The sequence below is a fragment of the Haemorhous mexicanus genome, chromosome 20 (assembly GCF_027477595.1).
Source record: "Haemorhous mexicanus isolate bHaeMex1 chromosome 20, bHaeMex1.pri, whole genome shotgun sequence".
Lineage (NCBI taxonomy): Eukaryota > Metazoa > Chordata > Aves > Passeriformes > Fringillidae > Haemorhous > Haemorhous mexicanus.
In genome coordinates, this window is record NC_082360.1 from 4192482 (window position 1) to 4213107 (window position 20626).

Consider the following 20626-nt stretch of genomic DNA (forward strand, 5'->3'; position numbering starts at 1 on the left):
GGCTCCTGGCATGAGGCTGAACATTGCATTTCCTATTTATACTGACAGCAAACAATTCATGTAAAATACAGAATTTAGTGCCCTGCTCACACACCCCTCTGTGCATTAATTGCTGGCACTTAGGCTGGAGTCCAGGGAACCACATTCATCAGCTGAAGTGAAGCTGAAACTTATGGAATTCCAAGAAGGTCCAGAGGAACTTTGATTAACTCAGTGGTCCTGAACTTATGGCCTTGTACACTTGAATTATTTTTCCATAAATCACAGCAAACCCCACCTGGAAGTTCTCTCTCCAGTATATTTTAAAATGGTCACAAACATTCAAAGAACTCAGCAGCACAAGATTTCTTGTTTTTTATAACTGTAGCACAGAAGGGTTTCTGCTAAGACAGGGACCTTGGTTAAGGATTTTTGGGAGTTCTCGTTGTTTGGGATTTTTTTTTACAACCCTTAAGAGTTCAGCAGTACCTGCATAACATTTTAGATTTGAATTATTTTTTTAAAGTATTTTCTTATTTATCTCAACTTGCCAACATGGATTGTCCCTAATTAAATTAACACAAAAGTAATCAAATTACACAAAAGTAAAACCACATAATTAATTAGGAAGGAAGTCCACAGTTCTGGAAATTCTCAGTCCATGCATCCATGTATCAAAGTGAAAACCAACGGGCAAGACAAAATACAGGTATGTTTATATGAGAGTCATTGAAGACTAATTTGTAGCATTTTATTTGGCACTCAGTTGTCAAGAAAAGCAGTTTTCATTTCCTGTTGAGTATTTGTTTGAAAAACATGAGGATGTGATATTAAATCAAGATATTAAATCTTAGTAACACCCTAAAAGAATGAGGGGAAAAAATGAAAGAGGACTTTTTAATAAACCAAAGCATCTTCATGTATAATTTTGCTTATAAAGATGAAATCTATAATATAAAACAAATCCACAGATAAAGCAAAATCCTTCTTTTCAAATCCCTCTTTATTTAACAGTGAGCTCCCAACTCAGATTAACATGAAATTGTTCAAAGGCCACTGAGGTGAAATGAAGGGGCTGCAGCCTCATGGCTGGTAAATGCTGATTAACAGATTAAGAGATGGAATAATAAATGGATGTCAGTGTTACTGTTCTTGATATACACCAAAAATTTCAACCAAATGAACAACTGTGTACATTGGAGAGGATCTTTCACCTCTTGGCATATTAAAGAAATATGAATAAGTGAAAAGCAATCAGATGTCATCAGCTGCCTGAATAACTGAGGCCTCTCTCTTCAGATCAAATGTCAAAAGCAATACTTATATAGTTAATTGTAAAAAAGAATAGCTATCCATGATGCAGCTTGGAGAATGCCATGATTTCTTGAAAATCTTGTCACAGGGCAGTAATACTTCCCTTTAATGACCCTATAAATAGTTCTGAGCAGCCTTCTGAGATTATCTGATATTGAGTCAGACCAGAACAGAGAAAAAGAAAAAAAAAAAACCATCAGATTCACAGAGGTACTGAAAACCCACAAGTCCTTGTTCATTAGTATCCCTCTGAGTTGGTTTCAAAATGCTTTTTGAAACTACATAAACTTAGCACTTTTTATTTCTAATAAAATAGTTCATATAATTCTTATATGGCAAATGAACATCACAGAAGTTCATCATTAAAAGGGGTCAATTTAAAGAGCAACCTCATGAGAGCTATAACCTACTTACAGTTAAATGATATTGTTTAAAAAGCTCTTACAAGTTACTCATCACCACAAGATCCAAAAATCTTTTTTTTCCCCCCAAATACACTGTAAGAAAAAACTGCTCCTTGTGAACTTTCAAGTCCTCTCATTAAGGTGATGGGGTTTGGAGGAAAAAAATTCAGTAATTCCCTATCTGGGGAAAAAAAAAAGCTCTTTATCCCTTTTGGTACTCTGGAGAAAATGCAAATGTGTAGCAACAAGAGAATTTTAATCAGTGGCAGCACCCTTTAATCCACACATTTGTAGTGCTCAGTATATAAAAATCATATGCCTCAAATTGCAGGGTAACAGGAGTGGGAGAGAGAGAGAGGCTTTGCAGAGCTGCTGGTCCCATTAATCACATATTGATTGAACACTGAATGCTTTTTCAGGCTGCCTGACGGATTGGAATGGCTCTGGTAACTCCTCACTCAAATCCATGTTCTGCCTCATTCTCTTTTACATCATTCATTAAATCTCCTGGGAATACACACAAACCTCTCTCTGCTGCTTGCCCTCACAGATTTCTCAGCTTGCTGGATGTTCAGGTGCCCTCTAATCCTCCCATTAGCACCTTGCTGATCTCACAGCAAAAACCTGCAGTGAATTTAAAAACCCCTTTCACTATCCCTGGGAATTTCAAAATCCCTTTCTCTATCCCTATAAAAAGATGCCCCTGGGCTGTTTGGCTGTGCTCCACTTGTGACACTGCTCCTGGAGAGCAAAGTGACAGCAAATGTCACAGGAGATGCCACCCTCCCTCCCCAGGGTTAACCTTGGGAGCTCCTACATAGTTACAACATGTGGGAGCTACTGACATATTAAACAGTCTTTTTAAACTTGTCTTTAAAGACAAGGCATTAACATTCTGACTGGGCATAAAAGAAGGTTGGTGAATTGTACTTTTCTAAAAATAGCTCCATGGAGTGTCTAAAAACACCTTCTGAGTGTTCCATGCCTGCTCTCTGCCCACCAGACAAACATAACTGCAAGTACTGCAGAGTTTTATGTAGGCAGATGAAGTCAGGGTGAGCTGCAGTCACTGCCTGTTACATCACCTATAACAGTTCTGGATTAAAATTTAGTTACTATGCCTGTAACCTTGCTCTCCTCTTTGGTGGAGTAAGATTACACTTCAATTTTCCCAAAACAGACTGAATAAAACAACTTAGGACAAGTGTGTCAGGTTATGCAGTAGAATAAACACTTAAATATTGTTCTGACAGTTCACATTGTGAGACTATTTCTATTTTTAAAAGCTGTCTTAGTGCTCCCATCACAGATTTAAATCATTGATGAAAATGCTATTGAACTCAAAAGACCTATTTGGGATTCTGTGAGGGAAGCTGTGGGTTATGGTCCTCCATGGATTATGGTCCTTCATAAAGCACCACCCTGAGGAAGGTTCAGCACCTTTCCCAACACAGCTCAATTCTGAGATGCTGGGCCAGAAGCTGTTTTCCACCATCAATATTTCACCTTGGGGTCCCACCCTTAAGATAGCCAAGGATGATTTCTTCAAATTCTTGTAAAATCTATCATGTCACACTATAACCTGATTGACTTCCTTACAAAAACAATTTAAAACACCAAACCCAAGCCCACAACAGAAAAAAAACCAAACCAAACAAAAAACCCCCACGGATCTGACAAGTTAAGCACATGAAATAGATTAATACACAAATGGTTGGGAAACAAGGAGCTGAGGGATATAGAATAAGGCAACATTTCCCACAGAAATATTCCCTCACATCTAATTGTTGAAAAATTCAATGCCAAATCGATTTCTCAGCTGTGCAGACACAATCTGCAATATAATCTACCTTATAAAAATATCACTCATTCAATACAGGAATTCAAATGTCTGCAGAACTAGAATATAGGAAAAATAATTTAAGGGACAAAACCTCAAACTAATTCTGTAGTGCATGGTAGAGTGAAATTAGGCAATTACATTCTGTAAGGGACATCTCAGAAGAGAATTGTTCAATACATGGGTCCCTACATTTCCTTCCATTCCCAATAGCAGATTTTTAACAACACAATACCACGCTCAGATGGCCAAAGCAAGGAATAAAAGCCTTTCAAATGTGGCATTTTTTTCCCTCCTGTTTCACATTCAGTTGGACTGAAGTTGCAGCTTCCTCCACTCAACCTCTGCAGCAACTTTCACCTTTTGACACTTCCCAAACCCACGTGCTGTTCCTCCTGGCACAGGGATCAGATGCTGCTGTAGTCTGAGCCACGGGCAGCCAGGGCTGCTGCTGCTCCCCACTCCACAGTGAAGAAGGTGATTGTTCCAAAGAAGCCCACCAGCACCATGATCAAGAGCTGCCACTGCAGCAGGAAATAGTTGCTGTAGAAATAGGCAACTGCAGCACAGATGGACTGAGAGGAAAAACAAAGTGAAAAGATTATCAGTGGAGATTTCCAGGCTGGTGCTGCTACAGAAGGATTATCAAAGTGACACAGAGACACTTTAATATGAAGCTCTCAGAATGCTTTTGTAGTAGACAGAGAATCTTAAGGCTTCATTATTCCTCAACATATGTCTCAGCGTGTCCCACAACAGATTTAGTTTTTACTTGTTATTTAAACAGCATCCAACTGTAGAAAATTATCACCAAACTCCAAAGTGTTTGTAGTATTGCAAGCTGGTATTTCAAATGGTAAAACCACTACCAAAATCTCTGGTATTTCAAACCACTTGGTCTAGAAACAGCACAGACAAAGCTTTAAGATCATAGCCCAGGAAAACTGTTTCCAGCTTCACAAAACTATTTTTCACCAAAATTCAGCATGAAATAATTTGCAGAAACATTCTTCTCAGCTCATTTAGAAGCCCAACCAATATTTCAGTAACACCCCAACAATCCTACTTCCAAAAGGCTGTGCTAGGCAATACCTGAACAAACTTAAAGATGGCAAAGGCAGGAGCACTGTCCTCTGAATACAGGAATCCCAAAATGCTGAGGAGCTGGGTGTTGAAGCAGCTGTCCCCCAGCCCCAGCAGGAAGCTGCAGAGCATGGCCACCTCTTTGCTGAAGGAGAAAGCAACTGCAATTTAAAAGCCATTCCTTCAAACAGCTCACCCATCTATAAACTGTTCCTGGCAGGCTCATTTGGAAAGTGGGAATGGAAGAAAGTTATCACACTTTTAATTTCCCCAGAAAAGAGCTGGGAATGCCTGACTTGGCAAAAGGAGTCATTTCATCAGCTTTAATTTCTTCAATGCCAAGACTTCTGTTACTGGTACCTGCAGTCAATTCTGCACTGAATTAGAATCACTAAAATAAGGTTTCAGTGCTTGGAGCCACAAAACCCACAGAGCAGTGATTAAAAGCTGAGGCACATGGTGAGTTCAAAAATCTGCAGGAATGTTAGAGAAATACCAATTCATCTGGCAGAAAAATACTCCAGCTAAGACCAGTCACCTGCACAGGCACAAATGCTTAGAACTGCCAGTTAGCAGCTGGGTCTGCAAAACTGACAGCACAGGATTTTCACACAAATTGGTAAAAATACAGCCCAAAAGAAAGTTGTAATGGTGAGATAAGAAAGCTTTCTATATTCTTCCCCCAAACACTGAGTGCTGTAAAGGACAGGCTGCAGTCACACCAAGGAGAATTTGGCAATAAGCACTGGAAGACTTTAAAAAAACAGTGCAACAGGGCAAGACTGGTGCTCCCTGATGTAAAACTGAGCCCAAGACTGTTTTAAAATAAACTGAATTCTCAACACCCACTACAATAGATGCTGGTCCTGCTATTGTGCTACATGTCAGAAACATCAGTTGTCAAGTGACACAACTGCTATTATTCATCCCCAGGCTTTTTATTCTTATGCCATTCAAGTTCCTAAATTGGGTGCACACTGGTGGAATATCTACCTTTAGAAAAACAGAATTCCTGAAAGCTTCTTCCAGGGAGTTAGTCACTACACAGAAAAAAACTTCAAGAAATTTTCTGTAGATAAACAAGCTGTTTTATGCACATCCTGAGTAACAGCAGCCAAAGGCAAAAAAAAAAAAAAATCCCACATACCTTGGAATCATATAAGCAACTTGATCTGTTCCTTCCATAGGAGCAATGGGGGCATCATTTGGCATGTTGAAAAAAATTAAATAAAAGGCTATGAAGTGGACAAGGATGCCCAGCATCACCACTGGGTTCCTGCCAGAGCGACTCTTCTTGCTCAGCAAGCCAAAGATTCCTCCCCCTGCAGGAGCAGAGAAGGGGAGAGAATTGAATCAGAAGTGGAGAGTTAAATACTGACAATTTAAATTATAAACGTTCCCACATTGGATAACAAAGATTGACTGACATGCAAACAGCCTCAAGGAGTCTGCCAGGGAAATGGGGCAGGAGATTGATCAGATGGGTGCTGATGAACATATTTCAGCTTTTGGCAAGTATTTAACCAGCAGCTCAGGACTGCAACATCACTAAGTGAAAATGGACAGCCTGTGCTCAGCTCTTAATTGAAAAACACTCAACTCAATGGATCTGAGCTGCTAATGAACAGTGGGTTTTTGTTAAACACCTCAGCACTTGAGTCTACAGAAAAAAAGAAATATTTACTTAATGAATATTACCTGTAGCCAAATTTATTCAAATATCACATCTCATTTAACACAGGCAAACTTTTTAAAGAAAGAAATCCGCAGTGTAAGCATTTATTCAAAAAATTTAAAATTATATCACTCAAGAAGTAATAAAAAGGCAAACATAATACTATTTCAAAATAGCATTTAAAATAGCAAAATGGTTTAAATCCCCTAATAACACTGCAGCCCAGTGTTTCTCACATTTGAAATCTGTCTATTCCTCCACAGAGGAATGCAGAATATTAGAATTGGTCTACATCCACTTTACAAAGTGTAAGGTATAATTCACAGTGCAGTGAGGAACCACAGTGCCAATTATAGCTACTATTTCATTTTGGGCTCACATAATTATTGCTGGAAGCTCCAAACACACTACTGAGTTTAACACCAAAAAAAAAAAAAAAAAAAAAAAAAAAAAAAAAAAAAAAAATTTAATAACTGCATCAGCTTAATCCTTTTTGTTGCCAAAAGGTAGCAAGTTTAGACTCACCCAAGATTTCTCCAATACCAATAAAAATACCAGAGAGACCAATCAGGCTTTTCTCTTCACTGCCAAACCTATTCACAGCACCAATGCACGTTCCATAGACTCCAGAAAAGAATGTCAACACCAAACCTTGGAAGGAAACCAAACAGAACTGATAGATGCACTCTCAGAACAGTCATGAAAAAATCTTTATGTCTAAAAGCTGTTTTGCCCTCAGGTATCTTTCAAATCATGTATTTAAATTAGATGTGGGTAATAAAAGCAAAGAGGGACTTTAAAACTATGTAATTATTATATTCTTCTATACCAGTTCCTAAAAACCACATTAGAAAAATGACACTAATTGGTGTCACAGGCACTCAGGTTCAGTGCTGCTACTTTTGACCCAACACCTAAAATGTTTATATTCAACAATATATAAAATATAGGTTTATATTTGTTTGTAATAAAGATGTATGTATTTATATTTGGTTATATTAAACTATTAGTTTATATTTCTACTTCTACAAAAACTCTGGAATTTGATCAAGTAAAAAATGCCACGTGAAATAACACAAAGTAACTGAAGAAATAAGGCACAATTTCATTTCAGTTATGGCATTCCTAAAAGTCCCTGCAGCCTCAAATACCAATAAGGAGCTAAGAATCCTAAAATGAACTTTTTTATACATACATAATGAATTTAAGCTGAGAAAGAACAACTTCTATTTCTTTTAAATCCTCTCTCTTTCTATTGCCATTAGTGTGAGGAAAGGTAACACCACTGACCCAGCTGACATTACCATGAGCAACCACTAGTATAAAAATACCAACTCAATAAAAAAGTGTATTTAAAACAACACAAAATGTTACTCCTAAACAGAGAAAAACAGCTTAAAATAATTTTCTCATTTATATCCTTTGCTTTTTGGCTACAGCCAAATGCTGGAACAGCTCACCCTGCCCTGCCTGGATGAACTGCATGGCCTCAATAACAGGGGTGCACTTGGAGCATCTTAATTCCAGTAATTTTAGAATAAAAGCCCTTGTTGGCCTTAGGGAATTTTCTGTTTTCCTACAGAAAGTAGCAACACCAATCCAGATCCAGAAGATGGCAGCAGATATTTTTTTCCCCAGTCTGGACTGATTTATTTTTATGCCACCTGTAAACCCAAATTTCAGGTTAATCAGGCAAAACCTGACTGACTCCCTTCCTTTGTTATCTTGCTCCACATTCCCATCCCCAGAGGAATTCATGTGAATTAATCTGGCTTAACACAACACTGGAGATGCAGTGAAGTAATTTGTAACTCAGATTAGAGGCTGGAGCAACCCAACACCAGAGTTACTCCTGCTGTTTCTCTACCAGGAGCTGCTGTAAACTGCAATGTTAATATTTTGTTCACATTTACATTTTTCTTTTCACATAACAATAGTTTTTCCTAAAGGTGACTCAGAGCTTAGGTTCTGAAAGTGCATCTATTTTATAAAAAAACCTAATTTGACCATGAACAAAGCTACATCTGAAGCCAAATAAAGAGTAGAGACACACCCCCCAAAACAAAAAACCTCAAGGATTTTAAAGGGTTTTTTGGTGGAAGAATCACTTATATGGCAAAAATACATTTTTATTTTACAACTCATACATTGGTCCAAGGCTGGCAGACCAAGTTTAACTAAAAGTTGCTAAAAAGAGTGAGAACTCTTGCCACAGCAAATCCTATTGATAAAAACAGCTGGAAATTACTAAGCTGGTTCCCAACAGACCAAAGAGTAAAATGCAGAGCACTGGGAATCTCCCATGCCTAATGAAGGGATGATGTACAAACAATCCTTTAATTCAAATGCAATACAACTGCATTAAACAATCTCCAAACTATTGATAGTGCAATATCAAATCCCATAAAAGCCAGTTCTGTAATTTTTGCCTCTCACTTAGGGACCCAGAACTTTACTGAACCAGCACCTGCTTGGATGCACCCCTCCTCCTGTACAGAAACATTCACCAGAACACAGACACATCAAGAGTAACCCAAAAATAATTACAATATCCAAATAATGTGTGCAGAGATATGGATTAAAATTCCAGTCTGGGATTAAAATTCCAAACAATGCCCTGCCAGTGCTCCATGGTGAAAATCTGCTGGCTTCATACCTGTGTAGGCTGTGGTAACACTGAGAAGCAGCATCTCTTTGGTGAAGCTCAGTGTAATAGATTTCTCTGTAAAGAAATAATAAAGAAAATTAATAAAACTTCTGAGGATACTACTAAAATAATCTACAGTTACTTTTGCCCTTTGCTTAAAGCAAAAATTGGTTATTAAACAAACTGTGTATTAAAGTTTTATTTACTGTTTATTACAGCAGAGTGCCAAATAAACCAACCCCAATCTGCCATCTAGAAGAAATGTGCTATCCAAAAATGGTTTTTTTTTAAGAAATGCAGTGGGGGAAATATTAAAGAGGAGATACACAGTTTTCAATTATCAGACAATTTTCTGCTCTCTGTATTTTTGTACTCTCAGTTCATGGCAACTGTCTCCTGAAAGGATAAACAGATTTTTTAGTGAAGATCCCCACATCCTCACAACAAACTTAACAGTCTCAGGCAGAACACATCAAGCTTCAAAGGGAACTGCAGATGCTTCAGTTCTAAATTGTTAACTGGTGACAAAATCAAACACCCTATTTGACTTCTTTTTATCTTCATGTGTTTGTTGATTTTTATTTTTCAGTCTCACTGCCTTTCCCAAGGAGCAACCTGCTCCTTTTGTGCTCATCTGTACAAAGATGCTGCTGTAAAGCAGTTTGGATCTGAAATCACATCAAAGGAGGAACACTCCAAGTCTCTCCTGGACCACTCAGGTATGTTATTGAAGTGGTTTGTACATGATCACATCATCAGCACAAACACAGAGAGCTGGCAAGGAGATGCCAGGTTCTGCTGAAGTAACTCTTATGTGAAGTTGTACTTACTGAAGGCAGCCACTGCTCTCATCATTTTGTTTCGTGCAGACCTGGGTAAACAAATTACTTGGTCAAAATGGAAGAGAATAACCACACTTTATTGCTGTGCTGGAAGGCACCTTCATTTTTCAAACCTTCTGTACATTTTCTAGCCCTGCACTATATACTGGAATATGCCAATGTATTTTTTTAAAGTTTCTGAGATCTAAAGTAACCACAAAATCTATCTGCTGCCTGCACTAGTGAATGCTTGCTTAATAGAATCTTTCTTTTGAACATTTTTAGCTTTCAACATTTTTTCCACAGGCATGCTCACTGATGTTCTTCTAACATTTTCATTGTTCTTTAAAATAAAGCAAAAATATATAAGCTGATGCCTCAGGCAAAACTGCACTGAATCTGTGTAACTGTGCATTTCTAATGTATTTATCAGGGTGGAATATATATTTAGAGAAGATAGAAAAAAACATGTTCTAGTTTGTAAAACAACCTATAAAAAAAAAGAGTGTTTTCTGTTTATTCCAGCCTTTCAAATGAACTGATAAGGGCAAGATAGATAATAATCAGTGGAGAAGAGGTGAAGGGTATCTTTTGCAAGGCACTTGCTTATCAAAGGCAAAACTTAATGTGCTGTACTGAACTTCACCCTTGAGAATATTATATATCTAGAACATTATTTCTCATATATTCTCACTGTTAAAACACAGGCACTTTTCTGTTAAATATGTGAATCCACCAGATTGCTGATAACATTCCTGTTCCCAGCACAGAGGGGAAGTGAAAGCACAATGTCCTTTTGCGGAGCAGGAGCACAAACAGGAGATGTGACAACATGTTATTGCCACCAACACTTACGAGCTCTCCCCCAGGATTTCATTAGTGGAATCATTATCCCCTGGAGCTTTTGTGTCCTCTTGTTTCCTAATCAGAAAGAACAGAACTGTGCCCACAAGACTGATAACAGTCAGAGCAATGAAGACAGTTCTGCGATCGCTCTCTGTGGAAAAACAAACAAGAGCCATGACCAGATGTGCAGAAGAGATCCAAACCAATCCAGCTACCTTCCAACAACTAACACACACATGCTACAGTGTTTAACACACACTAATTTTCTAGCTTACCTTCTACATGGAGCTGCTGGCAAACTCCTGTCTCAGTTTTATGGTGCTAATAAAATAGCAGCAAATTAAAGAGGTCCCTCGCATTTCTCTGCCATGCAAAGGCAATGACCAAGGAGCAGCCAATTAAAGGAAGTGCATAAATTATTAGCAGAAGAAAGTACATCTTTGAAGACTTATATCATTCAGACTGGACACAAACTGCCCCAAACCCCTTCAGATTTCTAAGAGAATCTCTTGACCACCATCAGAATCATGAGCACCATGACACCATAAACTGTAGGCATGAAAACCACCTCAGTAGCTGTCACAGCAGCTGGAGGAGGCAACTCTGCTAAACAAGTTGGCTACTGCAGCACAGCACAGTCACATCCAATACAAAAGCCACCCCCAATTACCAGTATTAAGCAGGGAAAAAAGCCAGTAACAGCAAACAGTTGTGACTGAACTAATGCATGACCCTGAAGATATTACCTATGCTTGTAAGTACTTCCCCCTTAGCTCAAGTGCAAATGCAAACTTGTCCTAAAAATAACTTGGCTATGATCACAGATCCAAAAAGAGAAGGTGTGCTTCACAGCTTGACATGACTCTGCTATTTTTATATAGGTAGTAAAATAAGATTTTATTTTTAAATACTATTTGAATTTTAAATGCTGTTACAGTTTGATATAAAATTTTCTAATAAAGAGGAATCTCAAGATATTTAAGATGGAGGGAAATGTAACAGCAGAACTGCCTGGTGAAGTTTGGAATGTACAGAATTTGAGACCCCCCGCCAGGTTCAAAGTGTCTCCAGTATTTCCAATAACACTTCAACCTTTGTATTACAGGTGAGAGAATGCAAAAAATGACCTTTAAATTTAGCCAGTGTGTCATTACCAAACCTGCATTTGTGGAGAACTGGAAAAGATGGAGCTAACAGAAACAAGGAGTGAACTGTTCTCTCTGTTCTTTTATTTCTGAAACCTGATAGTTATTGTTTAAAAGTCAACATCTTACTCCTGATTGACCAGAGCAGAATTAAATCATCTGTTAAAGGTTAAAAGATTGACCATTCCAGTAGATATCCAACATTAGGACTAAATAAGGAAAATTATCAGTAATTATAGAACAGGAAAATCAAACTTTTCTGTTTACAGAGCACTGCCTTCCCAGCAGCACTCATTTTTGGTTATTAAAATCTATTTTCACCACTTTTCTTAGTGAATTCCCACCCCCCTGCTTTGCCTGGCCTAAACAGTTGACAGAAATCTTTGGTTTAAAACCAGAATCTCGACACTGTCTGGCTCAAGAACATTAATAAATTCCAGTTTAAACTGTTCTCCAGTTCCTGCTCTTTGCCAGTCAAGCACAACATCAAATGGAAAAAAATACAGCACTAATTACAATCCCATCAGGAAGTTCAGCTCATAAACTATGCCAAGAAGGGAAGAGAGTTCTTTCTTCAGTCTCCCAGCACCGCTGCCTCATCTCAGCCTCTCCCTCCAACAGGGCTTTGTGCCAGCACAATCAATGCAGACATGAAGTAAAACCTGAGATGGTTTTCCTTTATTTTCCTTTATTTTATAGCTTTATCAATCTCCAATATGATTTAAAGAACACTCCACACCAGGAGCTTACTCTAGAATAGGACAGTGTGTACAATATTACACATACAGCCAGAACACTTTCCCCAGGTGTATTTTGGCACAAATGTGTCTGTACAGGGAAAATCCCAGAGTAGTTATGGTGGAAAATCTCCAAGAAGAGACTACTTACAATAAATTGAAAGAGGAAAAAAAAAAAGTCTGCTTTTGTATAAGCTTCCTGCCACTTTAGAGCTCATTATTTCATCTGTTAATTCATGCTACTGTATTTAAAGGTTGGCCATATAAACAAGCAGTACCCACCTGATATGTGAGTTTTCCCTTGCCAAGCCAAGTATATATAAAGATTTCCAAAAATCAAGCTGCAAACAAAAAGAACAAAGGTCGACAATACATTCTAGGAAAAAAATAGGGTTGTAGCACCACATTAGTACTATTTTATACAACAACAAAAAAATCCCAAAGCTGTGCAATCGTGAAAGAAATAAAGACAAGAGTCACTCTCCATGTCAACTGCTTCTATATAAAACTCAAACAAATTTGGGGATTCTGCCCCAAAATGCTGGCTATTCATTTTTATCAGTTAAGACACAAGGTGGTGGCAAAAATGAAGAAATCTTCATCAAAGTTGCTTATAATTTTGGAAGCATGTAGGTTAGAAAGCTGACATATTTCTGGAGGTGATTTTGTAATACTTCCTTTGCAGGGTCTTGTGTTTTGTCTGAGGTATTGATCAGCTCAAGAAAATTCTGTGTCCCTAACTACCATTTCCCAAAATACAGTCATTCTGAATAAATTATTTTAAACAGTTTTAAAGCAAATTTCCCTCTTATTAACCCCTGTATTTTACTCACTGTAAAACCTACAATGAGGTGGCTTTGTGGAATTTGCTACTCCGATAACATACTGAGGGGTTAATTCTGGAACTGAAAACTTCAGAAACACACTGTTTGATAAATGCATGCTGGTTCAGACTGATGTTCTCCCAGCCCTAGATCCCATCCCCACAGCAGCATCAGCAATGCAGGCTCAGCACCCTAAGCATTTCTGCAATTCATTCTCCTGGTTATCTCCCAGATATATATTCTGGGAGAATATTCAGCATTGCTGCATTACAGGTGGTAAAAGGATCTTTCTTCAGGAACCATTTGTACACCTGTCTCCCATGAATTTGTTTGATTCCTTTTCAATCCTGCTCACACCATCCAACTCCACACACTCCCAAGGCTGCAGGTTCCAAAAGTTTAATGACCCACTGTAAAAAGCACTTTATCTGTTTCAGACCAGTCCCTCCTCACTCTCACCCAGTGACCCCAGTTCAGCACAACAGCATTTGGTGAGCAACAGTTCTACACTCAGCTCCCCTGCTGCCCACATTTTTGGTATAATCCTCCTCAGCTGCTGATCCTCCACAGGAAAGAGTCCCAACCTTTTCAGTCTCTCCTCAAGCCATCAGCTCTATCTTCTTGTATAATTTCATTTTTTTCTCTATATCCTAATTGTATTTCACTCCCATGAGAGGCATTAACTATCTCTGAACAAAACACTTAATGGCCAAAACACAGCATTCCCTGCCTTGTTCTCACTGCCCTTCTAGATGCTGAGCTTTTTGTTGATTTTTTTTCAGTTGAGCAGCACTCAAAGTTTAATATCAGAGAGCCATCAAAAAGATTTCTTTTCTGGCTTCTGACTGCCAGGTCCAACTTTAGTATCTTCACCTTGGCAGTGAGAACCAGCTCTTCCCTCAATAAAGGACACAAACTGGAACAGCCCTCCACAACCAACAAGATTGCTGTTACATCCCTAAAATGCTCCCCTAGCAGAAATATGTCTTTTTAGCAGCTGAGATTGCAATACTCAGCTTGCTGTCACGCCCTGTTCTGTAATGCGCAGCACCAATAAAAACATTATTTCTATCTCTCCTTCCCACTGACTGCAAGGTCCCAGGGGAGTAATTTTCAATGACTCCCACTTATAAAAAGATGCAAAAGGCAGAATGTGAACACAACCAAAAAAAGAAATTAACAAATAAAGCTTACCTGAACTGTAGGAGTGCCCAAAATATTCCACTGTTCCTTCCAATGGTGTTTTCATCAGAATTTTCAGTCAAGCAATTTCCCTGGGCTGTCCAGAGGACTGAAACAGACAGAATATATTGGTCAGGAAATAAAAATATTTTAAAGGTATATTCAAATATCATTACAAATAGTCAGCAGAGTAAGAACAATGCTTACCAGCAGCTGCAATGCCAATAAGCACAGAGGCAGTGTAGAAAGCCCATGTAGCTGGCTGGATGAAGACTGCAATGTACAGGCTAGAACAGAAGAGATCAGTTTGTTGAATACTGACCTAAAGTGAGCAATGCTCTTCAACAATCAGATACTTCACTTAGGTGCTTCTAAATCAGCTACTCTCACCTAAGAGATGCTGAAAAACAGGTTGTATGTGAAAAATCTTTTTACCCTTCTAAGCACATAGAATTTTTTTTCTATTGTTATTAATCTGAGACCATAACCTCAATTCCACAGTCAGCAAAGTCTGGAAATAATGTGGAAGAAAATATGCTGCTTCCAGCAGGCTGAAGTACTCTGCAGTTAAACACCTGGAGTATCTCTGTGAGAGGTTTTGCTTAGCCAGTACAATTTCATGTATGGCACAGGAGCCTTAGATGTGAAAAAAATTAAAGAAATATTTCCAAGGAAGCAGGCAACACCTCATAATTAATACTTACCTATAAAACACACCACTAACAACCATGGAGAACTGAGGTCCCACTATTGCAACCAATGAAGGTGATATAAGATTTGATGCAGACAATACTCCATAAATAATGGACATGCTACAAAAATTAAAAACAAAGAGTGTTAAATACTTAAAATAAAATATAGGCTAAAATATGATTTAAGAGTGATCAGTGGATTTCAAACTATCCAGTTAAGTACATACATAACTTAACAGCAAAACTTCAATGGTTCATTTCCCTACTTTCAACATTTCCCTACCTTTTCCTTTCTTCTGTTCCCTTCACCCATGGCACTCCACGTGGGAATACAGGAGTGAAGAGTATTCCCTGGATTGCTGAGTAGAGTCCAAACTATTGCAGGCAATGACATCTTGGAATTTATAGCATGCATTTGTCAAACTGCCTGAACAGCAGTTATTGTATTTTGTACCCTGTAAGTCTAGAGGAGAATGTTCTAGAACCTCATTTATCTGTCAATGAGGTTTTCATCTTCTACCAAATACACCATAGAAATTTTACAGACATATTTTTTGCCAGTGGCATTTTTAGTTTAAATTAAGACAGTAAACCCTTCAAAGGAGCAATGAGGTTTTCCTACAGGACAGATTAATTTGGCATGCAAAAGGTCCGTGATCATGCCTGACAAGTTTGACTCTGCCAGTGCAACCAAGAGAAAAGCTTTTTGTGGCTTTGCTTGTCTTTCTGACTGCTCCTTTCACATTTGAGTTATATTTCCTGAGAGCTGATCCACACCACCTGTCCTACACAAACACTGTACAAAAGCAAACAAGCAAGACCTGAGTTAGCAGTTTGATTTATTTTTAAACTTCCACCTTCTTTGCCTCCTAAGGTAAAATGTTGAGAATGTGATGACAGTGGTTTTTCACCCTACAAAGAAAACATGCAAACCAGATATGTAGTTCAACTGGAATAATTCAGAGCAGAACTGTGAGAAGCCTGTTTTAAACTGCCTTAAGTGTGTCAATAAATTATGAAGTCAGCAGAACTCTGCAATCTTTTGAGACTGTCTCTCTCCTGTAACTAAGTTCACCCTGCAAGGAGCAAAGTAAGAAGAAAATCTGTGTAATTACCTCGTGTAGCCACTGCCATGGAAGTCTGTGTTGTTTAAATTTGTGATAACAGTTTGCTGTAAGGAGAAGATCATAGATTGTAATATGTTAGAATCTATCTTGTATTTTGAGAACACCTGCATCCATTTGAAGTCAGTATCAAACATTAGAATTATTCATTAATACACACTACAAAGTACTTAAAAGAATTTAAAATGTTAATTACAACTCACACCACCTCCACAACAAAGATGCAGGAGATACTTGGCAAGGAAATACCTATGTTTGAAGAAGAAATTAGTATTTTTTTATTAAATCATAATTTCATAAGATAGCTAAAATACTTCTCAAAACTTATCTTTCATTTAAGACCTTTCTTATGTAGATAGGTATGACTATCTTAATTTTAAAAGTGGGGAAAAAAGGAGAAGCTTCAGAATAATCTTAACTTGACCTAACTATGAATTTCTGATAAGAGTTTCCACTCTTTTCAGCTTCTTGTTATTTCCCTGTTCCTTTTTTTTTTTTTCCCCTTGAATCAGCTTTAGTGATCATGAGACCATGCAGTTAGTTGGACTGGCAGGCAGATCTGATTGAAAGTCACTTGAAAAGACTTTTATGACAATGAATTACATGATTGCATGATCACAAAGTCCAATTCAGTGAGGTGCTGAATTCATTGCAGAATTTCTGAGATTGTTGGGCTGCACTAGAGAGCTCACAGAAAGTATCACACTGCACTGGAACTTACAAAAACCACCCCAAGTAGTTATTCCTGGAATATTTCTGTCTTATTCTGTAATATTCTGTCTAAATATTTCTGTAATTTTCTGTAATCCAGTGAAGGACACTTATCTGTCTGAACCCAGCAAGGATCCTTCTTGCATGCAAGAAAAGAGCTGTAAGACCTGTGGGCTCAAAGGGGATGTTGAAATGTAACTGCCCTGCAGGAGCAGAACTAACAATACTGAAAGCAGCTCAGGAAGTTAAAGGGCTAAACCTGGCAATAACAGGAGTCTTAAATTTAAATAGTAACAGTAGATTTGGATTATGCTGTGCTCAATGTTTGCTCTGCAATGAGATACTAAATAGCAACAAATAACTCCTTCAGCTGGAAGGTGACTTGGCAGTTTAGCAGTTGTAGAAATCTATTTGTCAGATGTTATCCTCATACTCCCCCTCAATATCTAGTTCATTAGATTATGAAAATCACGTTAATAATAGCATGGTTATTAATTACTTAGGCAAATATTTTGAAAGGGACAATATAGAATATGTAAGGCTCAGTGTAATTCAATTGTCTAACATCACAAGTGGTAAAGCAGACAGTATTTTAAAGCTCAAACATTTTATAAGATTATTTTTCTACTTTCCAAGCAGTCAGGCTCAGCTTTAAATGTAACTATGCTATCTTAAAGAGATAACCTGCTGAATTATTTGGTTAAACACATTAATCTACTTCAAACTAAACCAAAAGAAGATAAATGTCAAAGTATCTTGCACATTAGAAAATCCCAAATAAAGCAACACTAAAGCATACAAAAGACAAGCCAGGATAAATAACTGAGACAGAAGCGTGGCACGATTTGAAAGTGACACCCACCGCGATATTTCCACAGGATTGGAAAGCAGTGAATATAAACATAAATGAGACTCCCAAAATAATGATGTTGAAAAGCTTTTTTCCTTCTGGAGACATTTTGTGTATTTTTCCCAAGTCCTCAGTTTCAGTCTGGAAAAACTCTTTTTTCTTTTAAAGGTTTCCTCTTAACCTCTGTTTAAAAAAAAAAGCAGAAAAGAAAGCAAGCTTCAAAAATAATGATTACTTAGGGCTACTTATTAACTGCTAGAAAATATCAATTAATCAAGAATCCTGGTAACCCTTTTAAATAATGTGCAACAAAACTCGAAAAATAAGAAGGTGTGGTAGAAAAGATGAAGCCCAGGATTCCCTGTACCTGTTCCCATGAAGTTACCAGGGCTGACTGCAGGGTGTTACTCCATGGCATCCCTTTCTCCAGGGGAGCCGCTTTCCCAACGCCGAGCAGGTGAATCGGCTCAGCTTCTCGGCATTGCTGAACTCAGAATTGCGGTCCCCGGCCTCTCAATCACCTGACGAAGGGAGGATGAGCCGCTCGCACATTTCCATGCACTGCACAGGAAATAAAGAACATTTCAGTGTCTCGATCAGCTGACCCAGCCCTGAGAGCCCTTGTGCACTATGGGAAATGCAGTTTTAGCAAAGCAACCTTTTCCTGTGTAAAGAGGTGGGAATCCCCCAGTCCTTAAAATAAAGTTATTTGTACCGGTTTTTGAGAATTGTAGTTTCTGGCCACTAAATAACACTTGGAAAAAAAAAAATTAAAAATATAAAAAAAAAAAAAAAAAAAAAAAAAAAAAAAAAAAAACAACAACCAAAAAAAAAATCTCACAAACCAAACCAAAAAATAAAACCCCCACACAACTACAGAATCATAGAATCACAGAATGGTTTTGATTGAAGGGGATCTTAAAGCCCATCTTGTCCCACACCTGCCATGGACAGGGACACCTTCCCCTGGACCAGGTTGTTCCAAGCCTCTCCAACCTGGCCTTGAACACCTCCAGGGATGGAAGTGATACCATTAATCTTTTACTTCATAGTATTTCTAAATAATAAATTAAGATCAATTGATCTTCGAGTCATGAAGATCTCTGTTAAAACATCAGCAAAACTGAGAGAGGATCAAACGTTGACCAAATGACCACTTTTTCCTGTTACTATCCTTTTTCTGTTCTGTTGGGCCTCTTGGACTGGAGACTTCAACTAAGTCAGTTCTACTTTAAAGCTGGCCAAAAGGACAGAGAAGGAAATGCAGAATTGATTGAAGTAAATGACAAATCGCCACATTTTACCTCTGCTGTCTACAGTAAAGGGTTTGAAGAAACAGAGGTCTCAAAGGGAGAAAAGGATATTAGCCCAGGAGTTAGAAGGGCGTGTTGAGAGAGTTCAAACTAGATCTGAAGTGGAATAAGGTTTGCTTGACGAACCTGATCACCTTCTGTGATGAAACAACTGCATGGATGGATGAGGGAGGGCAGTGGATATTGTCCATCTTGACTCCAGCAAGGTTTTCAAGACTGTGTTTCACAACACCCTCCTGGGGAAGCTCAGGATGGGACAAGTGGGCAGTGAGATGATTGAGCACTGGCTGAATGGAAAATCCCTGTCATAATCAGTGGCACTGGGTCTGGAGGCCTCTCACTGGTGTCCCCCAGGTTGTTTAACCTTTTTATCAATGACTTTGATGAGGGGTCGATGCCTCCTCAGCTGATGGCACAAAGCTGGGAGCGGTGCCCATAGCCCAGAGTGCTGTGAGCCCTTCAGAGGAGCCTGGGCAGGCTGGGGAGAAGGGCAGAGAGGAGCTGCCCAAAGTTCAGCACAGGCAAGTGCTGGGTCCTTCACCTGTGGAGGAACAGCCCCAGGCCAGGACTGATTGGCTCTGTGGGGAAGGAGCTGGGGCTCCTGGTGGCCAAGGAGCTGTCCATGAGCAGCACTGTGCCCGAGGGCACGAGGAGGGCACTGGCGTCCCAGGGTGCCTTAGGAGAGTCTGAAAAATGTGTATTTTATGATTGGCTTTTTGCAAATATTAAAATGAATATTACATGTGTTATGTTAGAAAGTAATGCTTTATTAATTCTCTTAAAAGTGTGTTAAAATAGAAACTATGCTATGTAGGATACTTTTTTTCCTAAAAGAAAGGACTCGCACAGAGATAGCAGCCACATGACACCTAAATCTTTCAGAGAAAGAGAATTTATTGCCCCATTATCAGGAGAAATGAACTTCTTCCGGCCTTGCTCAGGAAGGACAACGCCAACACCGTTAGGATTATGAGGAAGTTGGCACTGACCAGACAGAATCCTGTATTTGAATGGAATTTATGCATCATGTATGAAATATATGAATATGCAACAGGTTATTCTTTTTAAGGGTTAATCCTCTGTTAACGTGTGTCCTTTTTCGGGCTTATTTTGCCCAGAAAAAGGTACCCGGACGTTGTAACTCTTTGTTTCTATTGTCCTAATTTAAATTGTCCAAATTATTATTACTCTAATTGTATTACTATTTTTATAACCATTTTATTACTATTAAACTTATAAAATTTTAAAAACAAGTGATTGGCGTTTTTCACAGAGAGCATTTTCAGCAGGTCAGGGGGTGATGCTGCCCCTCTGCTCAGCCCTGGCCAGGCCTCCCCTGGAGCAGTGTCCAGTTCTGAGCTCCTCGGGATGGGAGACACAGAGCTCCTGGAGCAGGTCCTGTTTAGGAGCACAAAGATGGTCTGGGGACTGGGGCATCT

The 20626-nt window shown here is 38.6% G+C and overlaps 1 protein-coding gene across 2 annotated transcripts; it reads right to left on the bottom strand.

Annotated features, from left to right (window-relative positions):
* Positions 1 to 708: 708 nt before the first annotated feature.
* MFSD11 (major facilitator superfamily domain containing 11) lies at positions 709 to 18464 on the bottom strand. Of its 2 annotated transcripts, none has more exons than XM_059864683.1 (14): positions 18260 to 18464; positions 17887 to 18057; positions 16305 to 16360; positions 15202 to 15309; positions 14705 to 14784; positions 14510 to 14606; positions 12774 to 12832; positions 10619 to 10760; positions 9773 to 9813; positions 8952 to 9017; positions 6821 to 6946; positions 5768 to 5942; positions 4630 to 4765; positions 709 to 4112 (listed from the first exon to the last, which is right to left on the bottom strand). In XM_059864683.1, the coding sequence occupies exons 2-14, from the start codon at positions 17980 to 17982 to the stop codon at positions 3945 to 3947; spliced, it is 1350 nt and encodes a 449-aa protein (XP_059720666.1). In that variant the 5' UTR covers positions 17983 to 18057; positions 18260 to 18464; the 3' UTR covers positions 709 to 3944. The 2 variants fall into 2 exon arrangements, with proteins under 2 accessions (XP_059720666.1, XP_059720665.1); XM_059864682.1 differs by having other exon boundaries at positions 18242 to 18463.
* Positions 18465 to 20626: the final 2162 nt, after the last annotated feature.